Source organism: Pelecanus crispus, chromosome 5, assembly GCF_030463565.1.
Source record: "Pelecanus crispus isolate bPelCri1 chromosome 5, bPelCri1.pri, whole genome shotgun sequence".
Classification (NCBI taxonomy): domain Eukaryota; kingdom Metazoa; phylum Chordata; class Aves; order Pelecaniformes; family Pelecanidae; genus Pelecanus; species Pelecanus crispus.
In genome coordinates this window covers 76,618,977-76,637,899 of record NC_134647.1, presented here as the reverse complement: position 1 = coordinate 76,637,899, position 18,923 = coordinate 76,618,977, and the positions used below count along the sequence as shown (strand labels likewise).

The 18,923-nt window shown below is 44.8% G+C and overlaps 1 protein-coding gene across 1 annotated transcript; it reads right to left on the bottom strand.

The window, feature by feature from the left end:
- Nucleotides 1-1,897: 1,897 nt before the first annotated feature.
- Nucleotides 1,898-12,036, bottom strand: SAMD13 (sterile alpha motif domain containing 13). Its single transcript, XM_009478985.2, has 4 exons — nucleotides 11,995-12,036; nucleotides 11,596-11,680; nucleotides 7,378-7,489; nucleotides 1,898-2,041 (listed from the first exon to the last, which is right to left on the bottom strand). The coding sequence occupies exons 2-4, from the start codon at nucleotides 11,646-11,648 to the stop codon at nucleotides 1,898-1,900; spliced, it is 309 nt and encodes a 102-aa protein (XP_009477260.1). The 5' UTR covers nucleotides 11,649-11,680; nucleotides 11,995-12,036.
- Nucleotides 12,037-18,923: the final 6,887 nt, after the last annotated feature.

The window sequence follows — 18,923 nt, the reverse complement described above, 5'->3', positions numbered from 1 at the left end:
GTCTCCTATAACGCGTCTCAAACACCAAATAAATATGTTGTACAGTGTAAAGGTTAGAAAGTATTCAAGAAAGCATGCTGCTATATAGTTTGTGTATTATACCATATACTGTGAGCTTTACCTACAGCACAGCTACTAATGTGGCTTTATCCCCGCTCAAATCTCAACAGCAGAAACCATAAGCACGGTAGCATCAACCCGCACCTTGCACTTGGCCAAGTCAGAAGCGAAGGCAGGGCCACCACCTAGGCAGTAGATGAGAGGAGCTTCTTCTTCCTCTCCCTGAATCCTGTCCCCGCTTGGCAGAAAGTGCAACTCTCTCTTACCGTCTCCCTTCTCAGCTGTACCCCTTTCACCACTTCCTCCCACCCCATTTCCACTTTCACCACACTCTCCTGCTTTATTTCCTTCTTCCCAGTTCCTTTACGCAGCCTCACTGACACAACCCCACATCCAGGGGGTTTACCCAATTCTGGGGGTAATCACAAAGCTCTCTGGGCCAGAGAAGATGGGTGAGCCCAGCCAGGCTACCTCCCAGGCATCTGGGGTAAATCACCCTGCCATACCAGGGCCAGCACAACGCCTCTGCACCACTGACAACTTTAGAAAGGGGTAAGAGAAGCACAGATGTTACTGGTGAACTGTGACCAGGGCTTCAAATGCTCTCCTTCAGCAGTATGTAACACAAGGCAAGAAAAAGCAAAAATGATGAAATCTTTAAATATCTTGGTAGGTGGCGTTAAAAGCAGTCACGAAAACATAGAATATTAAGTAGGTTTTGGTACCTTTTTAATGGGAAAATGAAGAAAAACAGGAGCTCCAATATAGCACAACAAAGAAACCGAGAAAGTAAAAGATCTGTAAAGTAAACTGAATCCAAACATAAGCAATGCTTTATTGGGATATAGCAAGCAACCTATCAAATAGGGAACGGGTACAAACAGATTGAACAAGACTCTCTTTTAACAGAGATGTATGGTGATGAGACAGCTTCTTTCAGTTTTTAAAACAAGTATTCAAACCATTAAGTAAAGCATTAAAAAAAAAAAATCAACCATCACAACACCAATGACAGACAATATTAAAAATGTGCAGAATTTTAATCTTTTTACAAATTTCTGCATAATGTTAGAAAACAAGTTATCATAAATTAAAAAAGGAATAAAATGAAGTTTTTTTTGTTTTGCAAAGCAACACAAACTTTTTAAAACCAACTATACTTTACATAGAACTACTATTAAAAACAGGTGAAAACAAGCTGAAAATTTAAAGGACAGCAAAAAATACACAACCCAGTTTCACCTGTCAGCAACACCTTCTGCTATCGAAGGGGTTATGTTAATTGTATGTACAGCTTTAAACATTGCAGCATACCACGAGTAAACCTTAATAAGGTCAAAATAGGACCCTCTGCAAAAAAGGGTGAGTTGGCAAGTGTCAGTCCCATCCTAAAATTAGAAGTAGTAATTTTAGTAGGTCTTTAATGTAAACCAAAACCTACTGTAATTGGTTTCTCTCTCCCAAAGATGCATGTAAACTTTATTTGGGGGTAGGTTTTTTTTGGTATTTTAATTCATGAAATCAAGAACATGTCTGGCTCAAAAATGAGAATGACATACCTCCCTTTTGTTCTGGATACAGTGATGTAGCTATCTCAACATGCTCACTGACAATTCCTAAAAGAGAAAATCATTATGTACTACGTAAAAAATACACACCACCTCTCTCAGTTCAGACTCAGTATATAGTATATTGCCAACTCTATCCAATAGGATATATATTGTAATTTGGTTTAAATTCTTAATAGATATAGTCTCTCTTTACAAAGTTCCATCACATGAAACCAAATTGCTTATTTATTGTTTGAGGCACAACATGACCCCAATCAGACAATTCGCTATAAAGAGTTGTTCTTTAGATGTTGTGTCTGTAGAGGTTTTACGTGATATTCATAGATTTTCAGCGCAGGCCCCAGTTTTAATGAAAGTCCAGTCAGTACATCATTTCTTGTCATCAACAGTAATGATTTGCCATCAATTTCCTATAAGAAGAATTAAAGAGTTGATAAAGACAAATGTAGAAATCTAACAGATGAGAACAGTCATGCAACAAATGGAAGACTACTACAGACAATCAATGACAAAAGAAATAGTAGCTTTTCTTTTCCTGAAACTATGTTTATAGCTGCTAAATTCTGCTGCCTGCTTTTCAAGTTCTCACCTGTGCTGACTAAGGCATAAATACTATTCAGTGAAGCACAAAACCCAAATGAGCCTAATTTCAAAATTCCCTCCTTGTAAATCTGTTTCAAATTAATAGGTACATGTGCAGATTGACTCATTATCAGCTATTAAGGGAAAGATACTCTTAAGAAGGTGGCTTCTGAAGTGCATTTCAGAAGAATTGCCATTGACAGCAATATGCAAGTTTGGACTAGTTAGTATCTGCTAATAACTTCAGGTGTCTTCTTTAAAAGGCTAACCTTCCCATGCTTCCTGGGGGGAAAAAGAAAAAGACTCCTGCAATCAGAAATTTTAGAAGGGCCTACCTATGGGGCTCAACACTCTGAGGGAACTTCTCTTCCTCCACGTACAACGGAAGAGGCTAAAAGCAGCAACTTCCCAGCTTAGGTCATCTCAACAACCTCTACTTGTTCCTGCTTAAAATTTCCACTTTTAAATCACACATATGTTTTTTGTTTCTCTGAAATCTTGGCTTTCTGACCTATTTACATTAGAAATCCTGTAGGCTTTGGCGTTTGTTTCCACCTCAAAACCTTGTTGTATATTTGAAAACTATCTGTAAATAATTTTTCAGCAGTCAAAATGGAAGAGAAAGAATCCACCTCTCTCAACTCCCATCTCTGTTTTAGACATGGGACCATCCTTCTCTTTACACATTCTTATGGTTCAATCACACTGCACTACTCAGGAAACAGGAGCTACGCCTACACAACAATGCGTTGCCTGGTGTCTCACAACAGAGCCAGACCTCCCAAGGTTGTCATAGCCCAAAGGAGTATATAGCCTTATGACATTCTCCTGCACTGGACTTCACTGCTGTTGCATTCTTTTTTACTTTTAATAAAAAAACCCACTACTAAATGTTGAATTTGTTATCAATAGCCAACAACCAGTTCAAATGCTTGCACATATTGTTGTTGTCCATGACAACATATTGCCAAAATTTTGTATTTTTGTAAATATTATAAACATCACACATCAATTTATCCCACTGCATCATCTTCCTTAGAAATATTAAATGTTGTCTTGGAAATGTCAGAGATCCTGTCCTTGATTACAACTCAATGTGAAAAGAGGAAGACTTTAATATATTAGAGTTCAGCATGAATTTGTCCTGACTGATCTCTCTTATGATTTGATGAAGTTTATAAATATGAAATACATCAGCAAACCACAACATAGTCAAAAATCAGCTGAAAGTAGAATTTCTTTAAAATGTCCCCAAGAGAGATGACTGCTAATCCCTCAGAGGAGCAAAATGTAACAATATTTCTAAAAGAAAGAAGTTTCCGGCAACTTTTTACCCAATCATAGCAGGTGCCTCTTTCCAATTACTGTTGAGAATGTTAATGGTTAAAACCAGTTTCTATTCTCTCTTTTCCATTCGTCACAATTCTTTCTGTGGGAATTTTGACACCAGTGAATATTTTGCTCATTGCTATGACCGATCTGAAGTTGCCTTTTCTGTTGCTGTTCAACGATGCTATGGAGGAAGAACAGCAACCTGGAACAGGAGAAACTCCAAGAATAGGAAAAAAGCGTCTATTCATTTCCTTTCTTCTTCCACAGGGCTCCCTGTGGATTCTAGAAATGTTGGTAACTACTAAGGCTTTCATTGAATAGAAAACTGATTCTCTAAACATATCTGGGTAGAAATGAGTGATTATGTATTCAGAATTCAAGTGGTTTATATCTTTGCGTGTATCGTAAGCTTTACCTTTTCCAGTTCTTTTTACTTTTCCACTTAAACCTGCTTCTGTAGATTTGTCATAGTCCTTCTGGTTTTTGGCACCAGGTAAGATTTTGTATGCTTTGATGACTTCTCTGATTTTCTTCTCTGCTACTTCTCTATTTTCTGGATTTTTTTTTCAGGACACAACTTCAATGACAGCTTTCGGTTTGCCTTTTTAATGTCATCTGCAGAGGCACCCCTCTGCACAACCAGAGCTAACAGTAATTCCCCACTGTGCCAGGATGGCCTCAACAGCAATAGCGTATTGTCTTCAGTAAATAACCAGAGGGCCAGTTCAGCTTCAAGTCCTCCCAGCACTCTTTCTGCTCTTTCTCCGAGTGACTGAGAACTGCAAGGTTTTACAGTACAGCTAACATGAAAGCGTGGCAGCCGGCATGCCCACATGCTCCTCCATGCCATGGCACTGCTAGAAAGCAGCAGCGGACACAAGCTAGCATCGAACCCGTTTGCCTTCGGGTGCAGCATTGCAGCGAGGCCCGCAAACTACCAGTGGGTTACTTTGGCTTATGTGGCTATTGCAATACTAATGGTTAACAAGCCACATGGGCAACAATGAAGGCCAGGCATAGCGCTAGCATGTCTCGAGACGTGGCAAACAGCTTCAGTCTCCAAGCGAGCCACAGCGCCCTGTGCTCCCAGGGCTCCTAGACAAAGCTCAGCCACGTACTGGCAGGCAGCAGTTCTCTGAAGGTGTTCGCACCCTCATCCTGCATCCGGTCTGCCTCTCTCTTTAGTTATCCTGTGCCCCCAACTTCCTGGCTTGCCTGATTTGCTTGCTGATGTTATGGGTTTTTGTTATTGGGCAACATCTTTCAGTTGAATCTCTTTTCATCAGTGAGCTCTTTTGACTTGCTTGGAACTCCAAGAAGGAATAATGTATAATCATCATACAGTCGTCACTTCTTACCAGCACTTACAATATAGTTTGAATAAAATATTCTGCTGTTCTTAAAATGTCTTCTCATTTTCCTTAAAATGTTGTAAGAAAAATTCAGGTCTTAAAAATTCTTCAAGTCACTTGCTTTGGGTGAGTCCGAATGTATTCAGATTCATCCAAAGGAAGTGTGGACTCAGTTGCTGTTGTGTAAAAGCTGAATGTAATAATAGATCTCATGATTACATTCTGGGCTACTGATGTTTTGTAAGGAAACCACTGTGCTACCCTTACTGAAGCAGCTCAGTGGAAAACAATTTCCCAGTGTTGTAGGTGAAATGGAATACTTTCATTTGCCATTTACAAACTCATTCCCCTTCCCCTTCCAGTACATACTGAGGGCAGTAGCAGATCAAATTAATTTAGGTTTCTGGGGCCCTGGCAAGCTGCAGTACAAAGGGTAGACAAAACCAGAGATGGCCAGAGCTTCAGCTGCACGCCTGGGCACTCTATAGACAGAGGATGGCTAAGGGTTCAAAGTGAACCTGACTGTGCACTGCCACACCTGGAAGGCCTGGGAGATCCTGGTAACAAATACCATAAGTACCCAGAGTTAAAGTTAGTGGCTAGTAAACAGTGTGGAGGAGTCAGACCACCACCACTGGTAAGAGGTTAGGGGCAGGGTTGTTCCTGGGGTTGTTCCTGGTGCAGACAGGGAATGGGCTGGCAGAGCTGGCATGGAGACCCAGGCACTTGCTGCTCCTCGTGCTGCTAAGGGAATGGAGGGGGAAGGAAGCGGCAATGACTTCTGCTGTGAGTGTCCGTCCCACATCTCCTGGCCATATCTTAGTGGCAGCTGTCAGCCTCTCTCTCCCAGGCTCTGGCATAAAGTGAAGTTGGCAGCAGAATCACAGCCACATTTCTGCCCGTGGCTATCCTAGCAGAGTCCTGGCAATACATGGCTAAAAAGCAGCTTACTTCAGCTATCTTCCTGAAGCCACTTGCCCTCACTGCAGAATACTAATAAAACCTTTACACGCTACTTCTATGCTGCTTTCCATCAGGCTGTTGCAAATTGCTTTGCCAAAACTCATGAGTTAGCCTCACCTTGCTGCTGCAAGATCAGCAGTAATTACTGCAGTATTATTGACAAGGCAGCTGAGGTGCAGAGAGGTTAAGATATTTGATGAAAGTCAGAGGTATCTGTCAGTATAAGGAAAAAACCCCAGAGGCCACAATTACTTTGCTAGTGTGTTTTTTTAAAGCCACATTTCCAGGGCTGTTGAGGGGACATGGATGCTGGTATTAAGGAATGGATACACTTAAACAATTTTTTTTTTTTTTTTTTTTTTGCCTGTTTACCCATCTTCAAATTCTGGAAAATTAGTAGCAGCTGCAGAAAGAGCCTCTCTCTGCACCCTGCCAGAGAATTACCCAAGTACCAGGCTTTTCACCCCCAAGAACAAAGAGCTATATTTAGATACTCTGTTATACTCATCAATTACAATCAGAAGGGATTTCACCATCCAGGTGCTGAAGGTCAGCAAGATTAACCTGACCAACAGTAATGCTATTTTGCTTTAGATGTACAGTTTCCCTGAAAAGCTGCCAATAACTTGCACTAGCTCAGTGCCTTGGAAAGTCAAGCTATCTATTTTGATACTAAATACAAGTGTTGGTAACTAATTTCCTGGGAGTCGCATGCAAACCTAAAGACTTACCAGGGAAGGTGCTGAACTGATAATCTGAAGGTGTAAGTTCCTTCTCTACAAAACAGGTGGGCTGTAGGCCAGGAAAGCCAACTTCCCTATCCTGCCCCACCAATACACCTTACCAGCGTGCTGGCAGGTGAATTACGAGGGGCCATTTGACTGTTAAGCTCTTTGCTGATCAAAGCTACCAAAAGAAGCCATCCATTAGCATCAGCAGTTACAAGACCCAGAAATGAAGACCCAACCTCCTTCTCAGACCGATTCCAACAAACATGCTGCTCCTGGGCCTAAAAAGGTTCCTCCCCTTTATTGCCAACTTGTCCTTTCCCTGTTCACTTGCACTGCCAAGTTCAGTGCAATACAGCAGTCCCTTTTTCACCCTAGGTCTTCAAAAGCAACTTGCTTCATAGGAGCCCCCGATTTTATAAATACTCATGAGTGTATTTGCACAATACACTAAGGAAGAAGGGAGTTACCATTCACATTTTAAATAACGAGACAGAGAAACTGAGTGGGTTGTATAGGGAGACTGAGTCCAAGCCAGAAAATTTGTTTAGATTCCTCACCTTTCAGATGACCATTTTAAACAAACTCCAACCCATTATCCACACCTTGTAGAACAATATTATTACTCAAAGATCATAGTCCTGTGGATTTGCACCCGATAACAGACTCAAATCCCCCCATTAATGTGGGATTTTCACTCCCAGTTAACAGCATATAACCAGGTCCATGGCAAAAATGTGCGACGTGAGAAACTGGTGGCAGTCAAAAGGTGTTTCCTAACAGATTTACCTGTTCTTGAAAAGCATTGGCTTGTTCTTCAAATCCAGCTGTTCTGAAATAATTCACAACATCGATAACAGCCCAGTCAGCAGGATCCGGAGGTCTCCCGTTCTCTACTGAACTGCAAAGTGCAAATCCAGACAAGTAATCACTACATGCGTGCAGAGTCTGCTGCTTCTTTGTGCACACCCCATGTACATCCCCTCCTTCCCTGTTCCTCCTTGTATCCTGCGACACACCTCCCCCTGCCCCGATACAGAACAGTCACTCCTGTTCTCTTCCATATCAAAGACCTGATGCTGGGGACAACTGAGGTACCTCTCCCTTCAGAAAAGAAGAAAGTATACGAATCTTCACATCAGCCAAAGGTAATCAGTCAGGATCTTTTCCTGTAAGTGTGCTGCCTTTGCAGTTGGAGAACAAAGACTACCATGACTGAGGTACCAAACCCCTGTCTTTCAAGACTGCAGCCTGTTTTCAGCTACCAAGTACTGATAAAGAATTGCAGTATGTGCATTATACTTTTCCCAGATGAGACTGTGCTTCCTTGTAACATGGGTAGAAACTACCGGAAATCATCTTTACCTTGCAAAACACACACAAAAAAAGAGAAAGGCACCAATGATTGCACTAATTGTAGAAAATTTCCCAAAATAGTTTTTGGACTTGTCTTTGGACAAATCTATGGACTTCTTAAATAGCTATGAATCTGAGAAAATACCTGTTGAACACAATCAGAATGAATTCCTTCTGTGATTGACCTCAGGCAATTGCTTTCCACAGTAGCAAACCCAACCAATTGCTCATATTACTATCCTTCTCCTGCATTTCTTATCCTCAACCTGCCATCACCCTATCTCAGATAACCTTTGTGTATCTGCAAATTCTTGTTAAAAAAGACACACAGTGACTTGATTGCCTTTCCTATAGCAATTTAGGAATATGAAGAGCAAGACATCAAAAGAAGGAACTTCTTTAACATGCTTCTCCAACTAGAAGTCCCAAAGTTCATGCCAGATATTTTCCACCGTTCTGCATGCTTAAGCATAATGCTAATGAAGAAATATCGAAAATGTACAGATCGGGGCAGATGTCAGAATCCTGTCCATTTCCGATCCTGAAGCTTAGAGGCAGGACTTTGATTTTCAACAGCACCAGCTGGGAAAGAAACACAGATTATACTCTCCTGACAGCATTTTTGTTCTGTCCTTCAAATTTTTCTTTTCCGACTGTCACTACCTCTGTCTTGCCTAGACTTGCATGCCTTCCAGCAAAATAACTGACTGAATCAAGGGCCAACCATTTTTCCAACCAGCCAGGAAGAGAAACAAACAGAATCACATATAGTGCCGCCCATCACTGTTTCTACAACATGCCGATTTCTACATCTAGCTGAGCCCTGGGAAGGAGGACTTGTGAACACAATGATTGTTGCTTCTCCCCTACCTCTTGGAATGTACCTGTCAATATGACAGCAAAATTCTGGCCCTAGAGACTCACACTGCAACCTCGCTATCACACCGTATGCTGCACTTGGCCTTCTAAAAGCAGTTTGTTTCACTTATCACATGGAATATACACATATCTCAGAGCAATGAGCAAAGGGCCAGAGTTTCTTACTTCTGCTCATCAAGTAATGACTTCATGGATTGTTTCACTGATTGTGATTACATAGAAAGGCAACACTCAGCAAAATTGAAAATGAGACTATCTGGTCTTATCAGAGCTGCACTTTTTTTTTTTTTTTTTTAAATCAAAGAATGTCTTTCAATTAAGATTTTTGGTGCTGTGCACATTCTGAGGCTTAAGAAGTGAAATGTGAAAAGCACCACACAAAACTTACACTTATTTGTAAAAGCAGCATTTAAAGAATTGTATTTGAATCTTTGCATTTTCCCTAAGAGATAGACTAGCACTTTCAATGACTCATCTTCTACTTAAAATTAAAAATAAACAAACAAAACCCCAACAGTTCACTATTTAAAAAAAAAAAAAATCCTAAAAGATATTGAATTAAATTCTTCCTGAACAGCAAAGAAAAGATTCAATCTGTAAAAATACCTCCTAACTGGACTTTGCTTACTTCCCGAAACATTTTAATTTCAAACTAAATACAGTCCCAAACCCTGCTTCCCACAATTTTGTACTTCAGCCCAGGTGCATTAGTTCTTTGCATAGCTCTTCTTTTACTGCTAGAGAACTACGGCTTGGTCCAGCCCCATCCCAGGCCCAACTGCAATGACTTCAGGGGCTCTACTTTAGTCATTAACTAATCACAGGAAATAATTGCAAGTTCCTGCCTCAAGGAATAGCATCGCACTGGACCTCAAGTGGAGCCAACTTCCACAGGTACAGCTGCAAGGAGACTCAAAGGCATGTGGCAGGCTGTTGGAGGCTGGCTGGATTTTAACCTATCTACCCACACAGATGCTCATTTGCCTTCTAGACTTTTAACAGTATCCTCCTTGCCCTGCTGTTGCACGTGAGTCTATTCTTTAGACAAGAAAAAGGAATATGTAATAGCCATGGCTTAGCCAGACACTGGTTTATGCCAGACATCCTGCATGCTGTAAAATCTTAAGAGGAGTGGCATTTTAGGCTTTGTAGCAGGATACTAGATGCACTGACAATGAATAAAGATTAGGCTTGTCTCCTTTTCACCGCTGTCCCTGTGCCTTTATTGCCATCATGTGGCAGAAGCAGCAAGGCCTGAAAGGATATAGCTGTGAACAAACAGATTTTATGCAAGATATTTATAACCACTTCAAGAAAGTGCCAAATACTTCCTTTGTAGATATGCGCACATACATACGGTATACATTCATTTAGAAACCGCAGCTCCTGATCAGTTTAATTACAATCCTCATCAGTTTGGAAAAGCCACCTTCACAATTAGTAGTTGAGCCTTTATCACTGAAGCCTCAGGGGAAAATGATTAAATGCAAACTATCCTCACTTTGGCTGCCTCCCTTCTCCCCAGCCCCGCCCCCTCCATGGAGTCCTCACTGTAGAAGCAAGACTGTCAGCTGAAGGCGGCTTCTGCAGGTTATACATGGTGTAATCTATTCAGAGTTGCTGAACAGGGAAATGAATTTTATTTTGGTGTGGTGTAACCAATGTCTCAAGTGAAGGGTGAGCATGCTGATTGTAATGGCTGCCATCAGATCTTTTGATGCTGTGTCATAATCAGCAGTTTTATCAGCATCCTGAAGTGACCATTATTATTACTATTATTCATATTACTCTAGCGCCTGGGAGCCTAAGCATTGTCAAGTTTTCTTGGAAGGCTTATGGAAAAGAGATCTGAAGAAGAATGAGGTGCAGCTTTGCAGAAGTGTTGCAGATGGAGAGGACAGACTAAGAACTCTCTCTAGTACCTTTCTTTGTGTGGGTTCTTTTTTTAATACATCTATAAACGTATATATCTATTTCAGCATGTCTTCTATAACCCTAAAGCAGCAAAGCCAAATTTTTCCACACAGAACTCCACTTCTCAGACCATAACTTCAGAATTGCTAGTCCTAATCTAAGAATTGCTGACCTTTAAGGATATGGAAATGCCTCTAAAACAGTTCCTATCCCTCAGCCTGCAGTCTACCGCACTAAAATAATTGTAGAGCAGTGCACACCATGTCTCTGTCATATGGTCACCCTAGAGCTGAAGTAAAAAACCCAGCAGTTTAGAGCCTCTCCAGCGAACAGCTTAAAATATCTGTTCGAGGAGAGAACTGACACCAATGACATATGCGGCTGACACTACTTCTCAGCTCTAGATGGCTGGGCAGTCAGCAGAGAAGGGCATGTCTCGAGGAAAGACAGAGAGGAGACTTCCACACAGGACACTTCCTGCCATCAGGCACTGGTTCTGCAAAAGCCGCTAGCAGACAGGTGAGCAGAGATAGAGTATCGGTTACAGTGCTACCACTTGCTTTAGTCTCTGGGTTGAGAGGAGAAATCAGTGAAGAAAGGTATACCCCTAACTTAAGTTACTAGCTTCTGCATCTCTCCATTGCTATATGTCCTCCCACATATCACTTTTAATGAATTCAGTGCCCAAGACTCTTCTATTTTGATGTTGAAATACAATAAAAGTAATTGAGAACAGGGAAGGTTTGAAATGAGCAAAGATGGAGGTGCCCACCCTTGCCAACTGCACTAAGTCAAAGGAAAACTACAGTCAAAATCCATGTGCTGTTTACATAAACTGGACACTGTGGATTCACTTACTTTTTGACATCCAGAGAGCCATTTTCCTTGTTTTCCATGTCAACAGTTAGCATGGGGAGGATAGAGCTTTCTTTTACTTCAGCAACTGATCAATAGGGGGGAAAAAAGCTGTGTTTAATTATTGGTAGTAAGAAAAGAGCAACATAATGTAACACAAACAAGCATTCTACAGGGACACAACCATGTTTCCACCTGAAAGCAAAGGTGCTGTCAAAGACTCCCTTCCTCAGAAGCCTGGCAAAGCTGGTAATAGCTAACGAACTAGGAAAAGTTGTCCTGTGCTTCAAACACAAGAAATATTTCGCGCCTGAAAATCAAGGAAGGTAACGTTACAGTCGATCCTTTTTGAAACTAATAAAATTTTGATCAAACTACATATTCATACACATAGAGATTGACCTGCAATATATAGCTAAGATCAAGAGGGCTTATTACGCCTTCAGTCACCCTGCTATACAGAGGATCCAAACAGACGTATGATCTTATCCCTAGCGACATCTGGAAATCCATAGCCTTGTTTTACAAATGGGGAATCCGGGATACAGATGCGCACAAAGTGACTTATACCCAACTCACACGTAAAGCTGGTAAGCAGAGTTATTAATTGAGCCCCAAACTCCTGAGGCCTAAACGAGTATCTTATCCGTAAGACGATCCTTCCTGCACTAGCACAGCTTCTTCTATAGGTACGGTATACTGAACTCTGAAAAGGAAAGGAGCATACGAAGGACATGGGAGAAAATCCGCTTTGTTTCCCCCCCTCACAGCATGCTGGAGTACTTGCACCACACAGCTTTTTCTACCACTCCACAGAACATGCAGAAATGACCCGAGCCTTTTCGTTCTGTTCTCAAGCAAGCCATTTCTATCTCAGAGAGCACCGAAGAACTGACCACGGACTCAGGATGTTCCTGCTGTAGCATTAATGGATGCCAGTGAGATGTCACAGCGCTCTGGGAAGTACCGAATAGGGAAATCAGGCTTTGCGGCTAAAACTTTGCAAAAACAGAGGATAGCAATTAATATTGCTGCGAAAAAAAAAATAAAGACGACCCTTTATTACACAGCTAGCAGCACGTAAAGCACCACGAAAACAGTAACAAACTAATCGAAAAGATGCTTCTTCCTGTACCGCTGCCCAAATAACTCAACGCATTCCCTCAAACCACTTCTCGGTTCACCTGAGGTGACCGCAAAACGACGACCGCGCCAGCCTGCCTGCGGAAGGGTCCCCTCGCCGCGGCCGCGCAGGAGCCGGCAGCCGCCGCCGGGCTCGGGGCAGCGGCAGCGCCCGCGGAGCCCAGGGCCCCACGCAGCCACCCGGGGCGGCTGGGGGGGAGCTCCCCCTTCCCCCGCGGCGGGGGAGGAGACGGCTCCGCCGGGACGGCGTGACACGCGTTCACCATTTTACAAGCATCTCCGAAACCGCTCGCCAGGCAGCACTGCACCACATTGTCAATTTTTTTTTTTTTTTTTTGGCTGGAGGGCGGGGGGGGAGGGGGGGGAAGTAAGACAGAAAAACCTACCTAGGAGCAACTAAACCAAAGCATTGCTACCGGCTGCTCCGGCGCGGCGGAGCCCCGGCCGCCGCCCCCCCCGCCGGCAGCGGGGCGCTCGGAGGCGGCTCCGTTTGACACCGGGCAGCGGCCCCGCCTGGCTCCCGGCCCGCGTGACGCGGCCGCCACACACGGCCCGCACCAACCGCCGCCCGCGACATGGCGGCCGCGTTAAAGGCGCCGCTCCCCCCCCGCCTCGCGGCAGCGCGGAGGGCACCCCGCGAAGTTTGCCGGGATCGGGAGCGGGGACGGACGCCTGCGGGGAGCGGCTTCCCCTCCGGTAGCGCTTACCTGCGGGGGAGGCGCGGGCTTGCCGGGGCGCGGCGGGCAGGGGCGGCGGCAAAGCCGGCGGCGGCAGGCGGCCGGAGAGCAGCGCTCCGTGCGAGATGCATGGCCTGAGTTTCTTGGGAGCTCCTTGCGAGCATCGCTACTCCTCCTACCAAACGGGGTGTATGTAGTAACGGCGGGGGGGGCGGGGGGGAAGGAGGGAAAAAAAAAAAAAACCCACAAAAAAAAATCCGCAGGTATCTTTTGAGGGATTGCTTATCCGAGCAAATTTTACACAAGGTGGGAAGTAGGAACAGCCCGATCTCGGAAAATTGATAAAACTACCATTCATTTCTAGAAGGAGTTCGCCACCTTGCAGGTGAAGAGTAGACACCCGGCTTTCTCTGGGACTGGAGCACAGGCAGGCTCAGGGTGAGGGAAAGAGGAGCGACGGGGGACACCCCACCGTGCCACTGCCACCGTGCCACCGCCCGGACCGGGGCAAGAGCGGAGATGGGGACGGCGATTCCTGGGGACGGCTGCACCTCCTGTTCGTGTAAGCACCGCACCTTGTTTTGCAAGGAGACCCACAGATACCCACGGCATCCGCCGTACAGTTCGGCACAACTCAAAGCGCCTACAAATGACTAAGGCCCACTGGCAATAAAATCTCGCCCGCAGAGATTAATACAAATGTTGGCACGTTTCTCCAGCAATTGCACTTTTCTTTTTGCCTTTGTTACACTACTTTTTAATTCCTTCTTCCAAATTTCCCTTGATTCAGGATGTTTTCTAATGGCACAGAAGCGTTACATGGACGACGCGCTGTCAGCGTCGGGAAATTAAGCAAACGATACCAACCAGCATCCCCTGCCTTCCCCACGGGCGGGCTTTGCAGGCTTCCCCTCAGCACCAGGGCTGCATCCCAACCACACCTCAGCTGCAGTGACCTTTTGACCATCCTTAACAGTCTGGCTTAATACAAGTTTATGGGATGTTTTACTTGCAGAGTTTCCTTGAGTCAAAGCACTCAAATTACACCCTTGCTTGTTCACTGCGAGGCAAGGGGGTCATTACGGCTTGCTACCTGGGGATTCAGGCGGAACTGGTGACTTCAGCCTGATTTCTGCAGAAGTCACGGCTCCATGATATGAATGCCCCAGCCAGCACTGAGCCTGCTGGCCCGCAGAGCGGGTACGCGGGGCTGTCCCAGGCACCGTGCATCCGTGCCGCTCCCAGAAGCAGCTTACTGCATCCTGGCTGCACTTGTGAAGAGAGATCCAAGCCACCGGACTGCTAACCGGACACAGTTACAAGCACTAAAATCACAGGAAAAGTGCACTTTTGTACAAAGGACTGTAGACGTGACTTCCCTGACCATTTCATTTTGCCTGACTTACATGCTGCCAAATAAACAGAATCATAGAATCGTTTAGGCTAGAAAAGACCTTTAAGATCATCAAATCCAACCATTAGCCTAACACTACCAAGTCCACCACTAAACCAATTCAGGGTAGAATAACAATTTCGTGTTTCCTGGCTTGGTGGCTGGATTATTTATAATGAAACTAAAAACTAGGAATCATTAAGGTTGGAAAGGTTCTCTAAGATCACCAGTCCAACCATCAACCCAACACCACCATGCCTACTAAACCATGTCCCAAAGTGCCACGTCTACCCATTTTTTTGAACACTTCCAGGGATGGTGACTCCACCACCTCTCTGGGCAGCCTGTTCCAATGCTTGACTACCCTTTCTGTGAAGAATTTTTTCCTAATATCCAATCTAAACCTCCCCTGACGCAGCTTGAGGCCATTTCCTCTCATCCTATCGCTAACTACCTGGGAGAAGAGACCAACACCCACCTCCCTACACCCTCCTTTCAGGTAGTTGTAGAGAGCGATAAGGGCTCCCCTCAGCCTCCTCTTCTCTAGGCTAAACAATCCCAGTTCCCTCAAATAACCAAAGCTCGCAAAAACTATGCAAGTAATGGGACTCGAGTATCAATAGGAGCGTTGAGAAGGGAGAGCAGTGGGAGTCCCCACTGCTTTGGATTTCAAATAAATGCAAATAAACAAGTTAAATAGAGTATTAAACATACTGCACCCTAAAGAAAACGCTCTTTGCTTCACATCCCAAAGCGTACTGTAAAATGCGGCACATTTGTGTTGGACAAGCAAGCCGCGCAAGGCAATTCTTTTTTGTCTCTCAAGAAACACGCATTCTAAATGAGGCCATAATGAGTTTTCTGCATCAGCTGGTTTCTAACTTTGGTAATGAACTGACATTTGAGGATACAAATATAAACCAGCTATTTTACTCACACTCTCCCCTTCCTTCCATCATGTTCTTCAATTAATCCTTGGAGTATTCGAAGTGAGGCTCACGCAGCGCCTGCGTTCCATCTAAAAGACCTTGAACAGCAGAGAGGGGCATTTTAAGAAAACGGGCTGTGAAAAAATTCAATGTGGAATATGATCTGTGGTTTGTATTTTCATGCAGCGGGGTAAGGTAATTTAATTAAAACGAGATTATGTCTGGAGGGAAACAAAGCAGGAAAGTGAATTAGACTTTTGTTTGACTATTTGCATCCCGCTTCTGGAAAAAAAAATGTTTCCAGGCTGTGGAGGGAACAAAGCGGGACCAGGGTTGGTAGATCCAGGTTAAGGGGTTGACCCTGCGCGTTTCTGAACTTCTGCTGTTACCCAAGGAGAAACGCGCAGAACTCAGTGTAGATGTCGGCCACCAATTGACCCTGTTTTCTGGGTATTGGCAAATGCCAGTTTTCAACTGACAAGCCGTTGTTTGTTGGGGTTTTTTTGTCCCTGGAAGCGACAGCAGTACAGGAAGGCATCGCGCGCGAGGCAAAGGAGAGCCTGGCACCTCGTTAGCGGTGCAGCGGGCACCGAACTTCAGCTCGCCTCAGCGCAAAAGAAAGCCCTTTACGCCTTTAAACCGGGTAAAAGACACGGTTAAACATGTTTATAGGGAAAGTTAAGTGAGAGAACAACGAAGGCCTTGGCGGCCAGGGGCGGCCCAGCGCAGGACGGGCCGCCTGTCAGCGGGTACCGCCAATGGCCGCCAGCGCGGCGGCCGCGGGGCACGCCGGGAAATGGAGTCCCGCCGGGGGGGGGGGGGCTCGGCTCCCTCAGGCCTGCGGCTGCCGGCAGCCCCTTCCCCTCAGGCACCGGCGGTGAACAGCCGGGATGCGGCTGTCGAAGGAGCTGGGCGCTGACTGAGCCGTAGCGTGGAACAAGCGCTGGAAGGTGCTGTGTTTTGCCTCAGGGTGTTCAGGGAGGTGTTTCGGGGCTGGCGCCGGTCGGTTGCGGTTCCCGGCGGGCAGGTTGGAAATGCTGCCCGCCGTGAGGAGGGAGGTAAACCGGTGATAGGCAACATGCTGGGCGATTTCATCCAAACGTGATTAGCGGCCAAAAAAAAATCATCAACGCCTCTTAATGTGAAGCGCTGGCGGCAGGGGAAACGAACAGGGGACACGGGCTGTTTTGAAGTAATTCTTGTCACAGATGTGGAAGCGACAACAGGTTTAGGATGACTGCTTGCCGCACAAACTGAATTAATTTATAGCTATTTCCAGTCTATTAATAACAGTAGTCTAAAAATCCTTTTTGCATCATTTCCTTCCTAGCAATACAGGACTAAAAAGGGACCTCCCGGGCCCTGGAGCTTGATCTCCTGCCGTGGCAGGCAAACCCTCGCATAACCACGTCCGCATCCAGGCGCTGGTTTTGAGCCCGTAAGGATCTCGCCCCGCTCCGCCAGGCAGAAAAGCCTGCGTCAAGCTCCCCTTTACTGGCGGTTAAGAACTTTTAAATCTACAACTTGAAAAACACACGAAGAGTTTATACCTGTTCCTGTAGTACTATTGTTTAGTTTAATAGCTGACTTCGCTGTTTCTCTGGTATTTACTTGCTTATACAGACTCAAGGTCTCTGAATAACCATAGCCTTTTTAGACTCCTTGTATAATAATCTCCACATTTTCTGAGCTCATTCCCCTTTCCTCTTTGTGTACGTTCGCCTTCCAGGAGCAGACCTTTGGAGCTGCACCCTGGGGTGCAGTAGGGTCTCAGCAGTGCCTTCTACCTTCCCTGGCAGCTCTGAATAGCCCCTAGCTCCACACTACACTTATGGAGGTCTTTTATCACACTGGCACGATCATTTTAGACGTCCTAGGACTGGTAAGTACCTCAGGGTCTTTTCCACAGTCCCTGGCAATTACTGTACACCCCAAAAGAGGCAAAACCCCTGTTAGTGGTCCAGGTTGCATCTTTCTAATACTTTACTCTCAGAAAACTGTCTTTCCTCAGTTAAGGTCTTTTCCGCTCCAGTCCATATTCTTTCTAGTTTGCTTGAATGGAATTTTGCCACTTACCTTGCTCCACAGCATCAGCAGCTTAATACCCGTCATCCTGCTCTCCCTTCCCTAGTTAGGCATTGCACAGAGGAATGAGGCACAGTTCCCAGCAAGGTACTCCAGTCTGCCCACGCAGTCCAGCAATGAAGCTCCTCTCTTGGTTCCTGCCTTGGACAGGAAGGTCATCCAAAAGCCATCCTGTGTCTTCTTCACAGCCCCCTTCTGACCTGCCAGGGTTTTCTGCGTGGCTGAGCATTGTCACATTGCTCTGAAGTTCTGCACAAAGCCTAGACAAAAGGCCAAAGATAGCATTGGTGTAAAGCAGGGGAGGAAGGCAGAAAACCTGTGGCGAGAATACAGCAGAGTGGCTTGTATCAACCTGGCATTCATTTCTAAGGCAATGAAGTTGAAGCACATGTTTAAGTACTAGGTCAGTGCACAAGAGCCAGTCAGCCTCTATTTATATTCCATGTGGTTACCTGGGTACACTCTTATAAGGTAAAAAAACAGGGTTCGCAGATGTGCAGAAAGTTTTGGAAAAGCTCTGGGTTTCAGGATCAACGCACGGGTTAAGAGCTCTGCAGGTGCACCGTGCCGAATCAGCAACACGGCTCCCTTGCTGCAAGCCCGGAGGGGAGGAGCGCTGCTCAGATTTACTGACAAGGCAGTAATTCACAGGATGGCAAAGCCCCTCTGTTTCATCCTGATGGGGAGTCCCTTAAATCTTTGCTTTAGTATGCTAAGGTCCTTTTTACACAATAAGCATTATCCAACCTTTTTTTGTAATCGTATGAATCTCCAATAAGATGACTAGAGTTCCACCCTCTTCACACCAGGCTAAAAATGAACGTGTACAGCAGCTGACTACAATGCAAGGCCAGTGGCACCTTTACTGCTTTTGCTTTCTTTGGTTTCCAGGACTGAATTGCGTAAATAAATCTTCCTGCATGTGAATTATATCCACTTCACTGAGAATTTCCTGCCCTATTTACTTTGCTGTGCTCCTTGTTATTCTGGTAATTGCTCTGTATTTAATAAAGCTACTGTTCAGACTTAAACCCTTATTATTTTAAAGCTTATACTTTATATTTAAAAAAAAAAATCACTGTATAAAACACAACTCATTCTGCC

Bases quoted from the DNA above. Each gene is read 5' to 3' on its own strand.
- SAMD13 (XM_009478985.2), bottom strand. From the start codon at position 11,648: ATGCTAACTGTTGACATGGAAAACAAGGAAAATGGCTCTCTGGATGTC. The intron at 7,490-11,595 runs GTAAGTGAATCC...TGCACTTTGCAG, and splicing joins GGCTCTCTGGATGTCAAAAA to TTCAGTAGAGAACGGGAGAC. The intron at 2,042-7,377 runs GTAAATCTGTTA...TTCTTCTTATAG, and splicing joins CCAATGCTTTTCAAGAACAG to GAAATTGATGGCAAATCATT.